Source organism: Hippopotamus amphibius, chromosome 1, assembly GCF_030028045.1.
Source record: "Hippopotamus amphibius kiboko isolate mHipAmp2 chromosome 1, mHipAmp2.hap2, whole genome shotgun sequence".
Classification (NCBI taxonomy): domain Eukaryota; kingdom Metazoa; phylum Chordata; class Mammalia; order Artiodactyla; family Hippopotamidae; genus Hippopotamus; species Hippopotamus amphibius.
The window spans coordinates 174,687,937-174,709,472 of record NC_080186.1 but is presented as its reverse complement, the minus strand read 5'-3'; the positions used below and the strand labels follow the sequence as shown (position 1 = coordinate 174,709,472).

General features: G+C 43.8%; 1 protein-coding gene across 3 annotated transcripts in view; it reads right to left on the bottom strand.

Annotated features, from left to right (window-relative positions):
- The window catches only part of ZNF608 (zinc finger protein 608), a 104,788-nt gene that overhangs the window by 7,599 nt on the left and 75,653 nt on the right, over positions 1–21,536 (bottom strand). For all 3 annotated transcript variants that reach the window (XM_057736394.1, XM_057736389.1, XM_057736404.1), the window contains exons 4-5: positions 4,570–4,657; positions 1,590–4,044 (exon numbers count right to left, since the gene is read on the bottom strand). In XM_057736394.1, coding sequence (XP_057592377.1) covers positions 1,590–4,044; positions 4,570–4,657 — 2,543 coding nt within the window. The remainder of the gene's footprint in view (positions 1–1,589; positions 4,045–4,569; positions 4,658–21,536) is intronic.

Sequence of the window (21,536 nt, the reverse complement as noted above, 5' to 3'; positions counted from 1 at the left end):
GACAGCACTATTACCTCTAATACTAAGTTAACATTTATTTATATGCTCACACTGTGCAACGAGGTTTACTGCTTCCATTTATGAAGGAATAATGTCTGAGGTAGGCATTATTAATAATCCTTTTTACAGAAGGCAAAAACAAAGCTTTCAACGCTCAAGTAATATCAGGGTCACAATGCTGTCCAGTTTGTGGACCTGGGGTTCAAAACTTAGCTCCGCTGGAATTCAGAGCTGGGGTGTTAACATTAATTCTTAACATTAAATAACATCCTCAGACATATTCAATCTAACCCTCATTTTCCCTTTAACATCTCAGGTAGGTAAAAAGAATTTTTAAAACTCGAGCTGATGACAATGTTTTACTTACTATTTAAATTTTATTGCAGTTTAAGTAATTATATCAATTAACATCATTTAGAGGGAAAACTCTTGGTTTCCTAATACATTTTCTTCACCTACTGTAGCTGAGGCTTAATATAACTGGATCACTCTCATTATGTGCTAACATCTTAATCAAAACAAAATTAAAAATTAACAGCACACATTATGGCTTTTCTACTAGGAAACAAAGACATCCATAAACCCCCCAAACTGTACAGTTCTAATACAGCCCTGTGAAGTCACAGCTTGATTTGAGCCTCCAGAAGTGGGAAAACTGAGGGTCCTTCAAAGGCCTTTGTGACCGCCCTCCCAATGTCATTCATGATATAAACCCACTGGGTATTTAGGGTTAAGGCCCAATTTTGGGGCAGAAGTCAGCACGAAGAAAGGCTTCTGTTGCTCTGATTCACCAGGGATCTCTAAGCCCCCCTCTAAGCGGGGGCTGGGGTGCTGAGAGATGCCAGAATTAACACTCTTGGGACTACAGTTGAGTCAGGATGTCTGAATCGTGACAGAAAGTGCTAGCACACGCGTGGTTTCATAGTGACCGATTTTCAGGCGTGGGCACATTTAACCTCAGGCTAGCTGACCACGGGGCTCTGGGATGACTGCCTGAGGCCCATTCCCCCAGGCTCCTCGCCCTCCTCACAAAGGGAGACGCACTGAGCTCCGCTTTGGGGCCCTTCATGTAGAGCATAAAACATCTCTAGGCACCTCAAGACACCCCAAGTGTCATTAAAAAGACAAGTGGGAAATGTGAATTTAAGGACCCCATCTTAATACTCCTAGAAGACGCCAAAATGAATTTGGAAATGTAAAAGAACAAATTCTTTGAGTGCGCAGACTCAGAATCTTGGAGTTAGAAGGGAACTCAGTTGCTACGGGGTAGAATTCCCTCACTGTGGACTCAGCAAGAAATTAAGGGACCTCGTCAGCGTCCGTCAATGGCAGGGAAGACTGAGTCTGCAAAGCACACGGCCAAGGTTCTTTTTCCTGTACAACATGACAATGTGCAGGGAGCAATGTACATTTCAGAGGTACACAAGAACTCCTGCGAGAATCATTTAAAATATCTTTCAAGAGAAGAGGAATCCAGCCTAAGAAACCCTTGGTGGATTTCCTATGAAGAGCTCTAACCCGATCAAGCCCAGCCATGTGCAAGTCTCAGACTGCTCTCTCCCTGCGGGGGCCACGCTCCACAATCTTACTTGTTTAAATCTCGAGGTTGGGTCTACACCTGTCTGCTTCATAGAGTCCATGACAGATTTCATTTCTACAGCCTCCTTAATAAGCTGGTGGTTTTCCATCTGCTTAGCTTTGAAGCTGTCGGCCTGAAGCTGCTGCTGGTGATTGGAGAGAAGCTGCGATTTACCTGTCTCCTCAGTTTTATTAGGCACTGACGGCCCTAGTTTAGAATGGTTTTTGTTAGGCTCCGGAGTAGAGGGAGCTTTTGAGATTGTGGCCGAGGGCATGTTTTTCTGTTTACTGTCCTCCTTGCCCAGCTCTTTCAGTGGGAGCTCATTTTTCCTTTCACAGTCTCCTCTCCCAGTCTGGGCCATTTTCTGCTCCGCCAGCCTCTGGTCCTCATAGTACTTCTCATACTGCTGTCTATAGGCAGGGCTGGTGGCCATCAGAGACTTCTGGTCCATATAGAGCCCATAGGCATACTGCCCATAATACAGTGACTGAGCCAGGGCCGGGTGTCTCTGTGTGATCACCGACTGGTGCTGAGGCTGTAAGGATGCAGAATTATGGTCCACTTTCTTAGCCTCGAGCTGCTCTGCCTTGTCTTTCTTCTCTGCATCTTCCTCGGACTCCTTCTTGATCTTCATTCCCTGCGTACTCCCACCGCTCCCAGCCACAGGGGCACCCAGCTGCCCAGGGTGCACGTAACTCGGAGAATAGTAAGGATCGTAGCCGTGGTAATAGGGAGAGTGGGACTCCTTCATTTGAGATGACTGTGCTGTCGTTGAAGGATGCCCTTTCACAACACCGTCCTTACTAGAAAGGATATCTGATGGGGAACTGGCCTTTGACCTCACGCCCTCCGACCTGCTGTCAGAACCGCCGTCATCCGCAGCATCGGAGATGTCCGAGTAGGCGGGGCTGCTCGTCTTGGCCGCAGAACTCTCAGCCCCGTTCTGGGTCAGCACGTGCAGCGGGGCCACGGGCGCCTGCCCGTTCACCAAAGTGCTGCACTCCATCCTCGAGGCACTCCCGATGGAAGGGCTGGGCGCATTGTCGGTGAAAGTGTAAACCTTATCGGCCTCGGCTTTGATACTGGCCATGCGACTCTCCTGGGACTCGGACAGTCCGTTAGCCAGCCCTTCGCTCTTGTTGAGATGGTCCTTTAAAAAATGCCCGGATAAATCTTTCCCAGCCCCCTTGGCGTCCTCTAGTTTGCTCAGCTTCGCATCCATTTTCGGGCTCCCTGTCTCTTTCCCTTCTTTGTCCTTCAGCTTTCGCTTCTCCTTTTTCTTTTTGTCTTTGAGTGACACAAGAGCTGGGTTCACGGTGATGGGCTCCCCCATAATTGTGGGCTTTGGCTGAATGGGTTTTAACGGAGGACTCTTTGGTGTGGCCTGAACAACCGTGGTCGTGAGGGAGGGCAGTCCGGGTATGGTCCCCGTGGTGGTGCTTGTAAAGGCTGCAGTGGGGATGGCGATGAGCTGCGGGGGTGTGGGGGCCGGGGCGGGCGCAATGGGCCGGGCAGTTTTAAGTTTAGAGAGGTTTTTGTCCATTTTGCAATTGTTGGCTTTTTTGCCCTTTTCCTTCTCCCCCAAATTTTTCTTGTCGATTAACCCCTCTGCTTCCAGTTTGGGCATTTCGGCAGCCAGACTGCCGTCTGCTGCCGAGCAGCTGTCTAAGGTGGCCGTCATGTTGGAGATGACCGGAAGGTTGTTGAGGTCGTTGTTAAGGCCCTTCTTCTTGCCAGAATTCTTCCCACCCTTTGATCCAATAACAGAACCCGGACCATTGCTCATCAGCTCTCTCTTCCCCTTGGGGGTCCCGGGGGGGTTCCCTGAGCCAGGGGACACCGGCGCCTTCATCTGCTCATAAGTCGGTACGCTTGTGCTTGGCTCACTGCATTCCAGCGCCACGTGGCTCAAGGCCTCCTCGCAGTCCGAGATTTTGTCCTCGCTGTCCGGTTCGAACTCCAGCTTGTTCTCCGGGTCTAGGTGGGCATGAGCCTGGTGGTACCTGAGGCCGTTGATGTGCTTGTACTTCTTGTTGCAGTTTGGGTGAGGGCAATCAATCAACACTGGAGAAGAGCAGCCCTGGTCCAAAAAAGTCGTCTCTGGTTTCCCTTGAGGGGTGGTGGGAGTGCTTCTCGAATTTGTGCGGACACGCTTCCCCGGCTTACTGTCCTCGGAGCTGGAGTTCAGGTCTAGCTCCATTGGAGGCTTGTTTTTCCTTTTGTTGGTGGAGGAGGGGCTGGCTTTGATGTCCTCGGCGGCACAATTTGGGGGTGTCCTTCGCCCACTGGCGTTGAGGCTGCCCCGCCTCCCTTTCCCATTGGCCCCCCCTCTGTTCTTGTTCTGCAGCCCTCTGGACTCTGTGAAGCTGGCCTCCGAGCCTGGGGCCGCCACGGTAGACCTCGCTCTCTTCCCTCGGCCCCGGCCCCCTCTCATCTCCAGATCACTGGTCGGTGACTCGCAGAACCTAGGGAAGCAAGTAACAGATGTCAGATGAATATCCCCAAAGGAGCCAGGTGAAATCACAAGGCATGCAATGCGGCAAAGAGCAGTCAATACCCCAGCAGCTTGAGGGCTGGGCCCGGATAAGGAAAAGACACCCAATTCTTTCACTGACAATTTCAATACCTGCAAAAGAACAGGCTTCCAATGGCTTATGCTCTTCCTCAGAAAACCAAAGAAAACCAGCTCAGGTAGCTAAGTTTCCAATCCAGTTCAAATTCCCATGTTGAGAAAAAGAAGAAAACAAAGGAGAAAGAGAAGGGGCAGGAAGTAGAGCTTTCCCTACAAAAAAGGAACCCAGCATCTGCATTTTACTGTGTTCGATCCTGAACTGCTCACTGCTCTTTTGCCTGGTTTCAATTACAAACAGACTCTTATGTATTATTAATCTCTCTCTCTAGTTTCCCTGCAAAGAGAGAATGGGGGAAAGAGCAGGGAAGAAGAAGGAGAATAGAAAAACAAAGCCTTAAACCAAAGGCCCAGTACCTACCTGGGAGGGGCCCAGTCATGCTTGGTGCAGTCCAATAAGGTCCCTACGTAAGTTTTGTTCCTCCACGTGACATTGACCACTAGGACACCTGCAGGAGTGGGGAATGAAGAAGGACCAAGGTTAGCACAAATTACCCTATTTCCAGTTCATTTTCTATTACTATTCTTTTTACCAGCAAAGCTCTATTCTCATTTGTTTTCAAAAGCTGTGGTTTGCATTCTTCCTCTTTCTGGTTTCAGTGACCTCAAGCGAAAACCCACAGGAAATCGTGTGTGTGTGTGTGTGTGTGTGTGTGTGTGTGTGTGTGTGTTCACAAGCATATGCGTGTGGTACAAAAGGGTAAGGCTGTGTGTGAGAGTGTAATCAAGATACTGCTGACAGAAGGAAATGGTTTTTGCCATGTCCTGCTGTAAAACAGCAACGTTCACCTCTTAATTTTTCTATTATTACACATAATTGCTTTCGTTTGGCAAGCAGCCAACAAAAACTAAGTGCCAGTTACCAGTGTTTAAACCAGAAGGTGACTGAAAGGAATCGGTTTTGTTTCCAATTCAACAATATAAAATAATGGTGATTTTTATTTAGGAAAAAAAATGACATGCATGCACAAAAATAGGTCTAGAGGAGGGGAAAGTGGGAGCTTGGAATTCAGATAGCAGACAATCAGCGATGATTTCTTTTTCCTACTCCTCCCCTCTCTGGCTTTGTGAGACAAGAATCAGCCTTGGTATGGTATCTGTTTCACTGTTTGGTCTTGTTTCAAATTAAGGACTCCTAAAATAGCCCTGTTAAGAAAATAAATGTGCACAATAGGTTTGCTCTTGGGGTTATCTTTAGAATCAACTTTAGTAAAGCATTTGCCACAGAGGATTAGAAAGAAAAAAAAAAATCTCAAAACCAACACACTTGTTTCCTGCAAGCCATTCTGCTTTTCCCAACTGCTTTGCAGACAGACAATTTAATTTAGCACTGCATCTGTGAATTACTAAACTTCAGTGCACTTAGTATACCAAATGTCACAGGGAAACAAAATATAACATCCTCTTGATTTCTCTAGAGGACAAGTGCCATATCTTTTTTAACTTGCCCCTTTAAAGCATACATTAAAAGGACCTAGATTTTGAGAGACATAAAATATTAGGGTAAAGAAATAAAATATTTAAGTGTGTCTTACTTTATATAAACCAGCACTCCCCTTTCTTTCTTGGAATCACCAAGGGACAGTACTCAAAGTCTGTTTCTAGCTGGTTTAACTCACTTGCTTACTGCCATTCTGAATTCTGCAGAAAACCTGTGCTGAACTCCTTTGTGGTAAGGGACACCTCACAAGGTAAGACTTTTTTCCTTGGGAATGTCTTTAACAGCAGGTAAAATATCTGAATAGTTGGGACTCAAGCAGTGGGGAAGAAAGGATTTCTTTCAAAAGTCCCAAAAAGAGATTTAAAAATCGTTTCCCATATGGTCTGTGTTACTATTACTTGGGTGACAGCTGAATTTACTCACTATCTCAATGGTGGGGGGGGAGGGGAGTTAGCATGAAGCAAAGCAAGCATTTCCTCAAATCACAGTTGATTCCACTCTAATTCCTTCAAAGAAAAAAAAATAAAGCCATTGAGTATAAAAATTCTTACTGAGATGAGAATCAATGGTAATTAGGCATTTGGTCAAAATGTGCACAAGACAGAACAATTGGAGGAAAGGATTCTTTATGAGCACATCCCTTCAGGAAAAGGGGTGGAGAAGGGGAGGTGGGAGACAAGGCGAAGGGGAAGACTGAGCTGGTTTTCTCATCATCTGCTCTCTGGGGCACTGTGTGTGGTGTCAAAGACCTTTGCAGCTGCTTAAAATTCTTTAGCATGTCAGCTATATTTACAGTGCAGGAATATATCTGTATTGCCAGAAGGTTACTGCATTTTAGCTTTAGATGCAATAGGCTGAATCACTGCGTTCCAGAGTCCCTGATGTAGCACAAATGTATAATTAAAATTGCTTGAAAGGAAACATGAAAGAAACAACAAACCCTCCATTCTTACAGTAATAAAATTAAAAACAGGAAAAGTCTGCACAGACACTTAACATTTGTCTGCAGTGAAAGGCTTTTGTTATTGCTTTTCCCCTAAGGGTTTCGCGTTTCCAACAAATGCTGGCCGCGGATTGGCCGGCGCCTACTGGGAACGCCGGCGTCTGATTGGCTGAGCCGAGGGCGGCCGCCCGGAGCAGCGCGGCAGCGCCCCAGGATAAAGGAGCATCGCCCGGGGAAGAGGCGGCGGCCGAGGTGGAGGGCGGGCCACGAGGCGGGGGCGCGCTCCCTAAGCCAGGGTTCTCTTGGGGACAGAGGGCTGCCCAGCTCCGTAAATCAACGCAGGCTGCTGGTCCGTGTGATGAAAGGCCACTGGCCGCGTGACCGTGCTGGGTTTCCCTCCACGACCCACGCCGCTCACCGCCACGCAGTACGCCAGCCCGCTCACCAGCATCCGCCTGCCATTCCTGGTCTTGGAACAGGACAAAGAGAAACGTGGGGGCCGGAGAGAAGGACGGGACCCCAACACGCAGTAAATCACTGGTTATGTGGGGTTATCTGGTGAAGCTGTCACATAGGCGAAACACAAGTTGCAACTTCCACGCTGCAAAACTATTCCCACTGCCTGATACTATTTATAGAAGCCACACAAGCAGACCACTTATCTAAGTACAAGTGACATTATTATAATCATCATTGTTAGCACTTGGTGGCAATAAAATCCTAAAAAAAAAAAAATCCATTTTCAACTTCAAAGAGCCTCAATCAAGTCAGCCTAATTTTCCTAGAATCCCTCTATATTTTAAAAAATGCTCAAAATAAATGCTCTAATCCCAGGAAGGTTTTAAACAGTTTCTCTAATTAAATACTTGTGCTTGGTCTATTTTTCTTTATATGCACAATCTGCTTCACAATGTCACGGAATATTTATGTCTGCCTAGAATTTACGTGCGAACACACGTACGCACATGTTTATGCAGCCAAATCTGCTCTGTATTGGAATGAAGGCTTAAGGAATCCTTCTCATATAAACTACAAAGTGTATTGTTTCTTTGTCAGGAAGTCTATGTTTAGACAACATCCTATTGTGAGGGGCCAAGTACAAAGGCAGTGTTTAGCTCGAAAAGATATAACCGGCTTATCATTTTGAAGTCACAACATCTTGAACACTTTGTAACCCATGGTGATATAAAGCAGACTATTCTTTTTAAAGGTATAAACGCCCAACATGAAAATGAGTCCTTTAAAAGTCCAAATCTGAATTTTATAAATCTGGGCATGGTTATTCTTTTCATCATATATAAGGTAAAAAGAAATGTACATTTATTCCCCCAAAAAGTTAATATTTATTTTACTGCACATTTATTCTTTCAAACGTCTGGACAATTTGCAAGGTGCTGCGGACACTCTGTACAAGTCCTTTTCATCTTTATCTTCTCAAGTATCCCCCCAGATTTATTATCTTCTCTTTCCATCCACAGACTGGGCATGGTCTTTCTCAAAATGCTAACAATGCCTGCCCTGTAACGCTTCATATTTGAAAAATATCTTAAGATTATTACCAATAAAGTAAAAATACAGCTGAAGAGAGCAATGGATGGTTTGGGTATGCTTCCCACAGACGGTTTTCTTCTTTGTATTAAGGGTATGTCTTAGATACAGTCTAAGCTGTCGCCCCCCACAAAGCATCTTACCTACAGGACGTTTAATAAGAAGCTGGTCTGTGTTCTATAACCTGAGCCCTTTCCTTACCTCTACAAGCTAAAAGAGCCCTGAGATCCCACAAGGATTTCATATTCACAGTGTTCTATTATCTCCTCTCATCAATACTTAGCAGTTAAGTGTTCCCAGAGAGATGGTCAGGCCCATTAAGCATTTATTACGCATCTACAGGGTATACAACACTAGGAACCTATTTGGTGCTACAGAATCAACCATGTTTTGCCTTTAACTCCATCCAAACTCTATACTTTTAAGAGTCTGCAACGGAACATAGGCATACCCTGTATTCCAGAAGTTGGAAGTACAGTTTGCATACTGCCCACCCTAGAGAGTAGGCCCCTTATTTCACCTCATTAAACTAGACCCAGGATATGACTTTCATCGTACCCGCCCTGCCCACAGACCCCACTCAGAGAGCAGTCTTAGGCGAGGAGGTTCCCAGACCAGTAATCCTAACCCTGGCCTCACCTGACCCTTCCAGTGACGGGCAACTAAAGCAGAGGTAACTAAACAAGGACTTGCTTTGGGAATCTGAGCTAGTGATACAGAAGGGAAAGTTGATAGTACGAGTAGAAACCTGTAGGTCACAAGGTATTAAAGGGAGAGAGGACTATGATAGATACAAGGATATACAATAGCTATGAGACAGAGGCCGATGTGCAAGGCCCTCATATTTGTGTGTCCCTTTTCCCTCCTGCTTCATCGCTGACGGGGTGGGGGGTGGGATCTCACCAGTACCCAGGACTGTCCCAATATTTTCCAGTCATCTTTCTAAAAAGTTGTTCCTGGTTTTGAACTACAATCTGTCTTTGAATACCTAGGTCCTGGCTGTGCCTTCTGATACCCTACAGACAGTCCACTTGACAGCCTTTCACCCACACAAGGACAATGACTATGTCGATACTCTCTTTGCTTCCAGTTGCCCTCTTTTTTTTCCCCTCCAGAATAAACAAGTTTGTTCAACCATTCTTGATATTACACTTTTAACTGCCTGGGGGAAAAAAACGTTAAAGATGGATTCATCCAAATCCCTAAGAAAAGTTCAGGTTCCTAATGAATTAGGACCAAACGAAGACCAAGTCTAATATTCTCTCTTCTATGGATCCTCTCCAGACACACAGACGATGCAGACCACCAAAAAACAGCCACTACCTCCTGGGTCCCGACTATACTCCATCTAAATCCTCTCCCCAATGGATGCTGCCTAGAATCCTTGGTTTCCCTCTGAGTCCACAGCTAGACCGTTTCTCAGCCTCCCTACCGGTTAGACGTGGCCCTGTCCCTCAGTTCTACAAAAGGCAAGTGAACCGCTAAGTGTCACTGCAGGGCCTGGCCCAAAAGAATCCCCTGTGTGTGTGCCTCAGATCTCTTCACTTTCCTGGCTGGCTGGGATGGAGACTGCAGCGACCTTGAAGGCCACAAGAAGATGGCAGGGTCTCCTTCAGCTGGGACCCTACGATAAGGAGAACCGCCATCCAACAGGAATACTGAATTCAGTCCATTAGGTAAGCAGCAAGTAAACTCTTACTGTTTGAACACCGCAGAGACTGTCTTAAAGGGACTACCTGGTCCCTTTAAAACCTTACTCCACTCATATACACAAGTGGCCTATCTCTTGCAACCTGACTCCACTCCATGAAAACAGGAGCAGTGTCTGTACTTACCGTACCTGTGGGCACAGTGCCCAGCACACAGAGGGAGTTCATTCGATTCCCAGGGGCTACTAGATGATGACTGAAGAAAATCTAAATGTGAATGCTACCCAGTGTCTTTTTTTCACGATTACCATACTTTTTCAATAAGAATCATCTCCCACTAGCTTAAAGATGATAGGAATTCTCAGTGGAGAGATTTTGCTTCGAAGATGTTCTAAATATGGTTTATGAATTACTGTTTCTGGTATTTGTGAAGATGTTTCCTCAAGAAACGGGGAAATGCCTGATTTTCCAGCGGATCAACCTAACTCTTGTTTATATTACAGTTTAAAGACTCTTTCAGAGTCTTTAAAGTGCCTCATCCCTGGGACAGAAGTCTTTGCCAAGCATTGCAAATGCCAAATTTGGAATCTAACATCATTTTCTGGCCCTGTTATTCAGACTGCCACATCTGGACGGCCTTGGTGTGCACTTGTGCAGAAAACAGAAACCTCACTCCAATTATACTGAAATGGAACCCATTTATGCCACAATCCTTTTTTATTTTGTTTTTAAGTTTACACATTTCTTTCCTTCTTTCCATTTTTTTTCTAGTAGAAACATTAGTGACAATAAAAATGCCACAATATGCTGTTTCCTGAGTACAGGATAAGGTTCATATATTTAGGATATCACATTACTCTCTATTTTTATACAATGTGACTCTTGTACAAGGTCGGATTTATCACCACTCCTCCGTACTGAATTCCCTCCCTCTAAAATTTTGTTGTTGTGGTTTTGTTGTGTCCAACACTGGTACTTTTTAAAAAGCTGAGTCTTGTCTAGCACACTTGTTCATGTTTCTGGCTTCAGAGCTTCAAACCTTCAGATAGGTCTTTCTTCAAAGGACAAAGTTGAGAGTGTAATTATTGGGGGGAATTTTGAATTCACAACTGGGTTGCCAATGAAGTACCTGACAACCAAAGAGCAGAGGGACTTTCCTATTACTTCTGCCAAGGATATATGGAACACCAGGATGAGGAAAGTAAATGCTGTCACGTGACCAGAAAATGCAGTTGTTTTTTTTTTAAAAGAGCTCTACTGCTGGGCTGAATGTTTGAAGAGTCACTTTAACCACATCCTGTCATCAAACCATCTGGAACACAGTGCTGCGATTAGTCACCCTGAACAGTGGGCTTTATCTGAACAAATAGTGTAGGCAATGGAGCTGGGAGATAGGGCAGCGCTAACAAGGGGATGTGGAATGAAACCCCGCATGCCCTGGTGTGCCACCACCCCAGTCGTAAACCCCCGAGACACGCTGCTCTGGTGTTAATGTCCTGCTTTATGAAAGCACAGTGAGATTAAAGATTAAAGGATTGAAGGGCTAAAAATGGCTGGTTTGGATAGAGGTTCTCTGTCGGTGGCTAGAAGATGCTGGCGCCCACTCGATCTAGGTTAATTATAACCTCTCCAATGACAGTTCAGCATTCCTAGTACGGTTTGGTGTTATTTTCAGGACATTAGGAACAAGGTTCATTTATGGGAGGATAGTTCTGATTATTTGCCAGAGGTTAATGTGAACACTTAGACATTTCTTTTTGGTTCTTCTAAAGCTTGTCCATAAGTAACAAGATAAAATGTAAGACCTTAATTCAAATAAATATGCTAAACAAATACCAAAAAGCAATGGCAAAATGCTGTTCTAATCTACATTTTAAAAGATGGTATTCTTTCTTACTTGACTTGCTTATCTCTTTCAAAAAGTACATTTGATCCCTGGGTTACAATCTATAGAAATCTTAAAAAAAAAAAAAAAAACCTGAAAGGATTTTCCCCACTAAATACATTGGAAAAGCCCTAAAATGGGGGGAAAAAACCTGGCTAAAGAAACCTTGTTTCCCCGTGGGTCTTATGGTTTAATACACAAAAGAACACAGAGCCACTTCCATCACTGTCACCTCCCCTGCAGCCTTTGTTCTGAGGCCTGATGAGCTGTATTGATTTGGGAAAATCATTGAGCTTCTTGGAAAACTAGACTCTCGCTTATTCACTGCCATCTATTTCTTTCCCGTGAAGACAGGTGGTCGATATCCAGTTGACTGGTCAGCGCAAAGAAGCTCTCAAAGAAGCTCTCGCTGCTTTTCTTTTCTCACTTCCCTAGAAACATTATCCTTCCCCTCTTCTAGAAAATACAGTGGCCTCGGAAGAAGTCTTGTGGGTAAAAAGAGGAAGCAGGAATAAGGCTTTTGTAAGGCACCACCAGGAACCCAGAAATGCTGTCCCACACATTTGCATGGGAGCCTGCACTGCATATGTGGATGGTGACAGTATTTTCAGTGACCGAGAATCACACAAGTTTCAGCATTCATGAAAACTTTGATAGACCAAGCTATAATTAAAAAAAAAATCAAAACAGATCACTAGAGCTCAAATAATATTTACTAAGAGATGCTTTCCTTCTTTTAAATAATCAGTACTTATGTTTTAGCGAGTTTCATAGTTCACAGGTGTCATTATAGACATTTGGGGGTACAAAGACTATTATGGAAAAAATACCACATGGAGATCTTTAGAAAGTAATTTTAAACATGATCAGTAACACACAATAAATTGCTTTTAAATTAGGCAGACACATGCTTCCTAAAGCAACACTGTCCTTGATGCCTTGAGGTAGTGTTTGAAAAAGAAAAAAAAAAAAAAGAATACACATGAATAACAGCCATTCACACCACAATTCGTACCCTTGCTCCTTAGTTTCTCTACTAATTTTTGTGCAAAGTCCCCACTTGGGGAGAGACAGCAGGACTGGTTTAAGGTGATACTGTTGGGGACGGGTCGGGGAGCAGAGGACAAGCTCCCTGAGCTTGCTTCAACAAGGGCAGCAAATCACAGACACTTAGCCAGGTTGTGTCAAAAGCACCTCCCCATCATGCCCCCAAGAAGATGCTTTTCAGATTGTGATCCATAGAGGCTCAGCCAAAACACAACAGGTAACAGATAAAAGATGAAGGAGGGAGAGAGGCAGAAGGGAGAAAGGGCAAAGACGCAGAACAGAAAAGACACAGTCTCTGAGACAGACATTTGGAGCTTTTTAAATGCATTAACTGAACAGGCACACGTGAGGAATATACATATATACGTACACAGTTGTACAAAGAGGTTTCTTTTTTTGTCTTTGGACGTTTCAGTAAGCAATGCCTTGAGGCTTGAGAAGCAACAGCACCACTCTGGTTTCTGGAGTAAAGTTCTAAACTTGAATTTTTTTCCTGCTTCTCTGCAGGCAGCCATTAGTTTATGTGAAATCAGATGCACTTAGATGAATGATTTCTAGTGCTGGCGGGTTTCTCAGGCCCTCTCCTTTTTGGAGGCACAATTTCCTCATTAAAGTAGAAGAATGATTTCTCATCCCCCCCCCCCCCACACACACACACCCCCCCCTTCCCTTTCTCCCTGGGAAGACGAGGGTTCAGTGCCAACATTAACAGAATGGACTCCCCTCCCCCAATCCAGTCTCACAAGATCCAATTAATAGCTAGTTGGGGGCATCATTTCTTCTCCCTTTAAATAAAAGCACTCCAAAGCTTGGGAAAGTATTTGATAATACTTATTTGATAAGTATTTATTGAAGCAGGGCTGCAATGAGCCATGATAACGTTACGGTTGTTATTTTATTATCTCCTAAAGCATCGTTCCTTTAAGAGGGTTATTTTAAAAGACAGCTATGTACTAGGGGCCCTGGGCAGACAGCATACAGCCAGGATCCCCAGGAGGAGAGGGAAACAGCCTCTACACACTCCCACTTGCAGCCTCGCAGGCCACTGAAGATAAGTGACTGAAAGAACGCAGGCCTTTCAAATCATCAGGCCCAGTCATTTCCTGCACTTAATATTAATTACAGGATCTTTTCAGTTAACGACTTCTCCAGCCAGGATCTCCACAATGCTGTTTCTGCAACTTGAAAAACAGGTAAATAGCACAGCAAAACCAGACCAAAAATAAAGTATCCTGAAGGCAGAACCTTCCCCTCTACACCACTGCCCCTAAAAGAGAGTATTTTTAGGGCTAACAGGGGGAAGAAAAGCACAGGAGGCCATGAATTTGAAAAGATACCTGCCCTGTCCCTATTTCCTGGTGCAGGCTGCAGTCTGTTTCATGCCCAATGCTCCCCCTGTGACAGGAGCAGGGAGGAAGGAGCAAGCCGGGAGGAAAAGTAATCACTGAGATGAATGAAACTGAAAGATGCAAAGGAAATAAAACCTAAGACTGAAAAGCCTCACATACTTGGGGAATGGGGTAGGCTCAGAAAAGGGTTATGAAGGCATCAGTTCTCCCAACACCTCTGATCACCTGATTTCCTCACAAACCTCTTGTGCAACAGATCAATCTCAGTGGGTGATTAGCAGCTTCAGTTTTAAATGCTAGTGAATTGCTTGTCAGAATCTGCGGAACACAACTATAGATTTTAGGACTGTTTTAAAGTAATTTCTTAACCATCCCCAGTCCTTGAGATACAAGGAGACAGTGGGAACCAACTGACAATTACGCTCACATCAAAAAGCTGCTACTGATGCATGTGTCTCCCTGGGACTGAAGAGCCAAGCTTCATATAAATTATGATGCTTTATTTAAAGCCAGAGCGCTTATTTGCTTTTGTGCCAGCTCTGGGCCCTTTTCATCTGCAGCTCTACTGGGCCCAGGAGAGCACACATTCCTACAGCTCTGCGGGCCACCAGCTGTGTCTCTGTAAATCATAAAACCTCTGAACAAGCCATTCTTTACAAAGGCCAACAGCATTTACTGGAAATGATCACTCTGCTATTATTCCACTTGCTGAAATTTAAAATAGCAATTTACAACAGCAGCTGAAAAACAGGGAACTGCCGCCCTCAATCGTGTGTGTGTGTGTGTGTGTGTGTGTGTGTGTGTGTGTGTGTGTGTGTGTGTGAACAGGAAGGCTCTGATGTATATGGCACACAAAGGGATGTATTTTGTGTGTCATCTAAAATTCACCATCTTTGCATATCTAAAAAGGAAATAAGGAATGCGGACGTCAGAGAAGGCAGAGTCAGCAGGCTCACAGTGAATGGCAATGGGACCAGTGAGGTTTCTGTCACTGGGGACCCTCCCTGTTCTCACCTGGGGGTGGCCATGCCCAGCAGGCAGCGTGGGAGGTAATTCACACCCTCTAGTAAGTGAAGCTACATAATTATGGCTCAGGTTCAGAATGTAAATAAATACATAAATAAATAAATAAACAAACAAACAAATGGAAGGAACTGAGTCTAACCAAGCTCAGTGTGCAGTAAATTTTACTTTGAGGACCAGACAAGGGAAGAAGAAAGGATCAGAGTGACTGGGAATTGAATGAAACAGCCCACCAGGCTCAAAGCCTGTTTCGTAGCGGTTTCACCTTGAACGACACCTCCCTGAGCCTCAGTTTCCCCATCGACAGAGTAGGAATAATATGAATATCAAAGAAGGTGTAATTTATGGAAAGCAATTACCATGGGCACTGACACAAAACAGTCACTCAGCAAATGGACCCTGGCTTCCTCACCTCTCTGACTCTCCTATAACCCAAGTCCACCAGCTGAAGAATGGAGGGAGATGCCAACATACTAAGAAGCCCCTACTCAGAAATATAGCCAGCAGCAAGCAAGGCCTCCTACGTTGCTCCCAGGGAAAGCATCCTCAGATATGGGCATCTGTACGAATCATCCTGTATTCCTGGTACCCAAGCTTATTGTACAAGTGGTGTATCTATCTCTTAGAATCTTAGGGGCTGCAAATCCCAACATTAAGGGCTTTTATTATTTCTGATAAACAACAAGGTCCTACTGTATAGCACAGAGAATAATATTCAATATCCTATGATAAACCATAATGGAAAATATGAAAAAAAGAATGTGTGTGTGTGTGTGTGTGTATATATATATATATATATATATATGCAAACTGAATCACTTGCTGTACAGCAGAAATTAACACAACATTGTAAATCAACTATACTTCAATTTTTAAAAAACGGACTTTTATTATTTCTATATCTATCAGCAATTTCAACCAGTAAAAAGTCATCCTTCCTACCACATCCACTGTTTAAAGCAAACGTTTCCTCTTTTCACCACTCAACAGTAAAGTCACTGAGATATGCAGTTTTGAATCCCTGAAGCCTCCTCTCTGGACCAGAGGTAAGGAAACCTCACGTCAAGTTCTTGTTTCAGGAACAGTAAACTAAACACCCCACATCTGTCTAAATTACCAAAAAGCAAATTTCAAGGTCTCCAATACCTCAACAAGGGATGCAGATAGAGCTTAAATGCAAACTCATCTTTCCGACCCCAGCTGAGCAGGCCAGTTTTCATGACAATGGTCAGAGGCTGCCTTCCCACCCTCCCCCATCCCACATTCCAAAGTTCTTATCTTTCAGGGAAGAAAACAGCCCCACAGAGTTACAAGTATTTCAATAACGTGCTTAGAGACCAGCTCTTTTCTGTAAACAAGCCTAATGAAGCGTGACTAATAGTGCTCTCCGAGAGCAGAGCGCAGGGAAAAGGGCCTTTGTTAGCACTTACTGGAGCAAGTCATCGTTTTGCTGGAGCAGAACAAAACTTCGCTGGTTATTGATTGACCAGCCCCGCTCAGTGTCACTGCTTGGCTGTCTGTTTCTATATACCGTGTGTATAAATACATGTGTTTCTGTGGACACAGAGATGCTCTAGACACACACACTGCCACGTACACAGTCACACACGGCCATCTCAGCTAACTTTGGGTGACATTTCTCTGCAAACCAGACGGAGTCGTCAAGGCATCTAACTGAAACCTAATTCCGCTCCGATATCTGTATCTCTCCCAGCCCTTGAAATGACCTAACATTTCTCTCCACGCCTAACATTTTTCTCACAGACCTTAATTCCAGAGCCTGTAAACCGACACTCCTCATGGACACCTCATTAGTTTCCAAAGTCATATGATTACATCCTAGGGGTGATTTGCTTTTGCTTTTCAATAAATTCCAAATTGCTAGTGTTTCCTTCCCCAACTCACCTACTGATTCTGACATTTAGCTCCACACAATTATAAATGCTAAATAAGTCTCCCATGATGCCTCGAATTCTCTTCTTCAATTAGAGTTTGCCTTACATGGTATTAATACGTGCAACAATGATGTTATTAGCAGCAAGATTTGAAGTTGACCCGGACTGTTTTTTGGACCGAGAAGAATTCGAGTCAAAACTGGCTACCCTTGCAACTCTTGAGCACAAATTTCCGTATAAATTATTGACTGCACTTTGCCCTCATCTGAAACATTAGCCCCGCAGGCTGATAAGTTCTGACCCCAGGTGCACATCAAGCCTCTCCGAAGAGGCTGGAACGCGGGCGCTTTGCACCCGCGTGAGAGCCAATCCATCAAGCGCTCTGACAGCTTTTACGGCCTCCCCGCATTAGGCCCAAGTCAACCTCCAAGTCTCCCATTGTTCACATTATTCTCTTCTTCTCCGACTGATGAAGTCAGGGTTAAGTCCAAGGCTTCAGCCAGAGAGAAAGGCTATTGTTAGTAACTCAGTCTTTATTGAGTGTGACCTGCAGGGCAGCCGGCTTGAAGCCTTTTCCAGAAAGTAACGCACTGTTAATTGCGGCTCACCGTCTGGGTGTGTTTTATACACCTCTTTGCACGGAAGGAAGACCTGCCTTAACATTTCAACATCTTTCCAGGTTGCCTCGTAATTCTCCCAAGAGTGAAATACACACGCACACACGTGTACACATGCACACTCACACAATGGACCAAAATCTGATTTGTATCTACCACAGACCCTGAGTCGCTAATTCTAACACCAACACAAACACAGCATGTTTGATGGGACAATACTAACACTTGGGAGGTGGCATATGGAACCGTAAATATTTTTTTCATGGCAAATATATGTGGGGATTAGTACACAGGGCAGGAAAACGCTTGATGGAGAAATGAAGTAGAAACATATGATTTCCTCCTGATGTCCTTTGCTTAAAATAACTAAAGATCTTTTTCAGCTGAAACGGGAAGTTAGATTTGTGAGCAGCTAGCAACAGACTGGATGGCCTCAGGGTGAGGGTACAAAATTCCACTCGCATTTCCTTTGAGGAATACAGCACCCTAAAGGGGCTGCAGAATTACTAGTCCAAAGGCTTTCTCGTTTTCTTTAAAAGAGAAACCAAGCAAAACCAAGCAGACGGTGCGCTTCTTATCCAAATGGGCCTCCCAGTGGGGGGGGGGGGGGGGGGGGCAGGTAGAGGGTAATAGACACCAGGGCCCCTGGGACTGTCCCTTAAGTGCAGTGCGTGCCCAGACCAGGCCAGCCACACAGGAAAGGCCCCTCAGACCTGGTGAAACTGCTGATCAACAGCCTTAAGTCTGAATGGTGCCAAGGAGAAAATCACATGTTGACATTGTAGAAATCAAATATCTTAGATACAGAAAAAAAACAGAAAATCCAAACGGCTTGGTGTTTTCCCTAGCTTTTAATTTAGAAATTTGGGGTCACAAAATCCTACAACATTTAGCCACTAGATAGATTATGCTATTTAGTAAATCCCAGTATATGAATTAGTACACAGAAATTTGTGCATATTTTTCCTAATGGGTGAACAGAGAGCCATTTTTCATTGTGTGTTTGATAGTATACTGACTCCAAGATATGTGAATGTAATACTAGATTTGATAAGCTTTCCCAAGAGGTGATAGTTAAGAGAATAAAAGTCTCTTGGTGCTGCAGATTACATTTTCTGGTGCCACTCAGTTCATCTCAACTTTAATATTAAAGAAAACTAGAATTTTCTAATTCAACCAAGAATGCATGGTCAAAAGCACATTTAAACTCACAAGTATCCTGGGCTACCAAGGCCAAAAATTCTTTTGTAAAGTACTCGAGACAAAACTGCACGTGTAGCCTGTTCTTATATAAAAGGTCTTCCTTGGGTAGTCCTATGTCTCACAGTCCAGAAATAAGTTAGGGAAAGATTCAGAGAAAAATCAACTAAAATATTCAAGTAGCGCTACAAAACTACTACAAATTATAAGTCTTGAGGCAATAAGATTAAAGCTACAAGGGGGCCAAACTGATCACTAAAATGTTTAAGCCTCTGGACACACCGAACTTGAGATTTGCTCACTGAATCCTGGTACAGTGGAATTTGGAGTCCCCTCTGAAGCTTCAAAGATGGCAATCCAAAACTAATAACAGCAGCATTGTTTTACACCACAGGCAGTTAACATCTGTGTTACTGTCCCCAGGGGGTAAAGACAGAAAGTAAATATAAGAACATTGATTGAGTGCTTTACTACAGGTAGGTCACAAGAAGCGTTTTTACGCAGATTATATCTCATTTATTTCTCAGTGCCTACGTGCCAGGTTCTTTTATTATTACTCTTTTACTGATGAGGAAATTAACAATAACCACATTTGACTGACTTACCCCCAGTGAGATATCTGAACACCGGCAGGCTGCCTTCTGATACCACGCTCCCAAATGCACTGTATAAGTTCACATAAAGATAATTTTCTTAACAACACAACGTCATGAAGGAACTATGTATGCACAGACAGGAACCCACAAGGTTACAGCCATGTAAGTGATGATCACTGGTGAGCTTGGAGGCATGTGCATGCTATCTCTTCCCAGATCCACGTGAGACACCACATTGAAAAAACTTGACATTGACCATGGTGAGAATACATACCACAGAAAACAGCAGATGCTCACATCAGGGCTCCCCTCCTCCCAGCTCCCAACTCCCACCCCAGAGCCAGTGCTTAACTATTTACCAGCACACCAATGCTTAAAACCCTTTATTATGTTGAACTACTACTCCTTTCTCCTATAAGGTGTCTTGTCAGAGAAAACAGTTGTCTGGGAAAAGCACAGAATCTGGAAACACTTCTATATTCAACGTATGTTTAACTCTTTAGTAGGTATTATCCATAGTATAAAACCGAGGGATGATTCTAGAACTCACTATAGACTACAGATCTAACTTACTAGGATTTTAGTTGTTTCAAAGGCATCACAATTCACACCCCAGACTTCTGCTGCTGTTTAAGCACTCACACCTCATCAGTCAAGTCATGCCTATTTTGACTCCTAACCAATTCCCCACACCAAGCCCTCCTCTTCTTCCACACCACTGTCCAGGCAGGCCTTGGTTCCCCTTCCCTTTGCCACTTACCTCTCCCCTGCCTCACACCTCAAGGTGCCTTTACCGTTCCTGGCACACAACAGGTCACTTCACGCTTTGCTCCTACCTTTGGCCTGGAGAACCTGGACCTGCCTTCATCTTTGGAGTCCAAGTTCAGGTGCCTGAACTCTAGGAAGCCCTTAGGCTGCCTGACTCCATCTGTGGATATTTCTATCACAGAACTTACCATAACATTCAGGATGCCTGATTTTTACCTGCCAACCTCAGACAGACTAGGCACCATCTCTTTCAAAGTGCCTGTCAAAGAGCAGGTACTCAATAAGTGGGTTTTTCTTTTAAGGCAAGAGAAACATTAAAATGAATAAAAGCATAAAAGAACCCTCCTACCCTGTTGGTGGAACGTAAGCTGGTACAGCCACTATGGAGAACAGTATGGAGGTTCCTCAAAAAACCAAAAATAGAAATACCATATGATCTAGCAATCCCATGCCTGGGCATATACCCAGACAAAACACTAAATCAAAAAGATACACGCACCCCATGTTCATTGCAGCACTATTTACAATAGCCGAGACATGAAAGCAACCTAAATGTCCGCCAACAGAGGAATGGATAAGGAAGATGTAGTACATATATACAATGGAATATTACTCAGCCATAAAAAGAACGAAATAATGCCCCTTGCAGCAATGTGGATACAACTAGAGATTATCATACTAAGTGAAGTGAGACAGAGAAAGACAAATACCAAATGACATCACTTATATGTGGAATCTAAAATATGACACAAATGAACCTATCGACAAAAACAGAAATAGACTCACAAAGAAAACAGACTTGTAGTTGCCATGGAGGAGAGGGTTGGGGCAGGGATGGAGTGAGAGGTTGGGTTAGCAGATGTAAACTATTACATATAGAATGCATAGACAACAAGGTCCTACTGTATATATCATAGGATATATTCAATATCTTATGATAAACCATAATGGAAAAGAATATTAAAAAAAGAATGTGATGGGGAGATATATATATATATAGATATATATATATATATGTATAAATACAGCTGATTCACTTTGGTGTACCTCAAAAACTGGTACAAAAGTGTAAAGCAAATATATTCCAATAAAGAGCTTAAAAAAAAATGTGTATATACATATATGTAATGGAATCACTTTGCTGTACAGCAGAAATTAACACAACACTGTAAATCAACTATACTTCAATAAAAAATGAATAAAGGCATAAAGGAACCCCTGTATTATAATTACATACACAAATCAAAATATAAAAGAGAAAACCATGAAGCTGAGAGTTATTTATCACCTGATTCTGGTATTATTTCCTAAGGGAAGGAGCGCATCTCGGTTGCTTCTTTCCGTTTTTAAAATAACTTGATGATAAT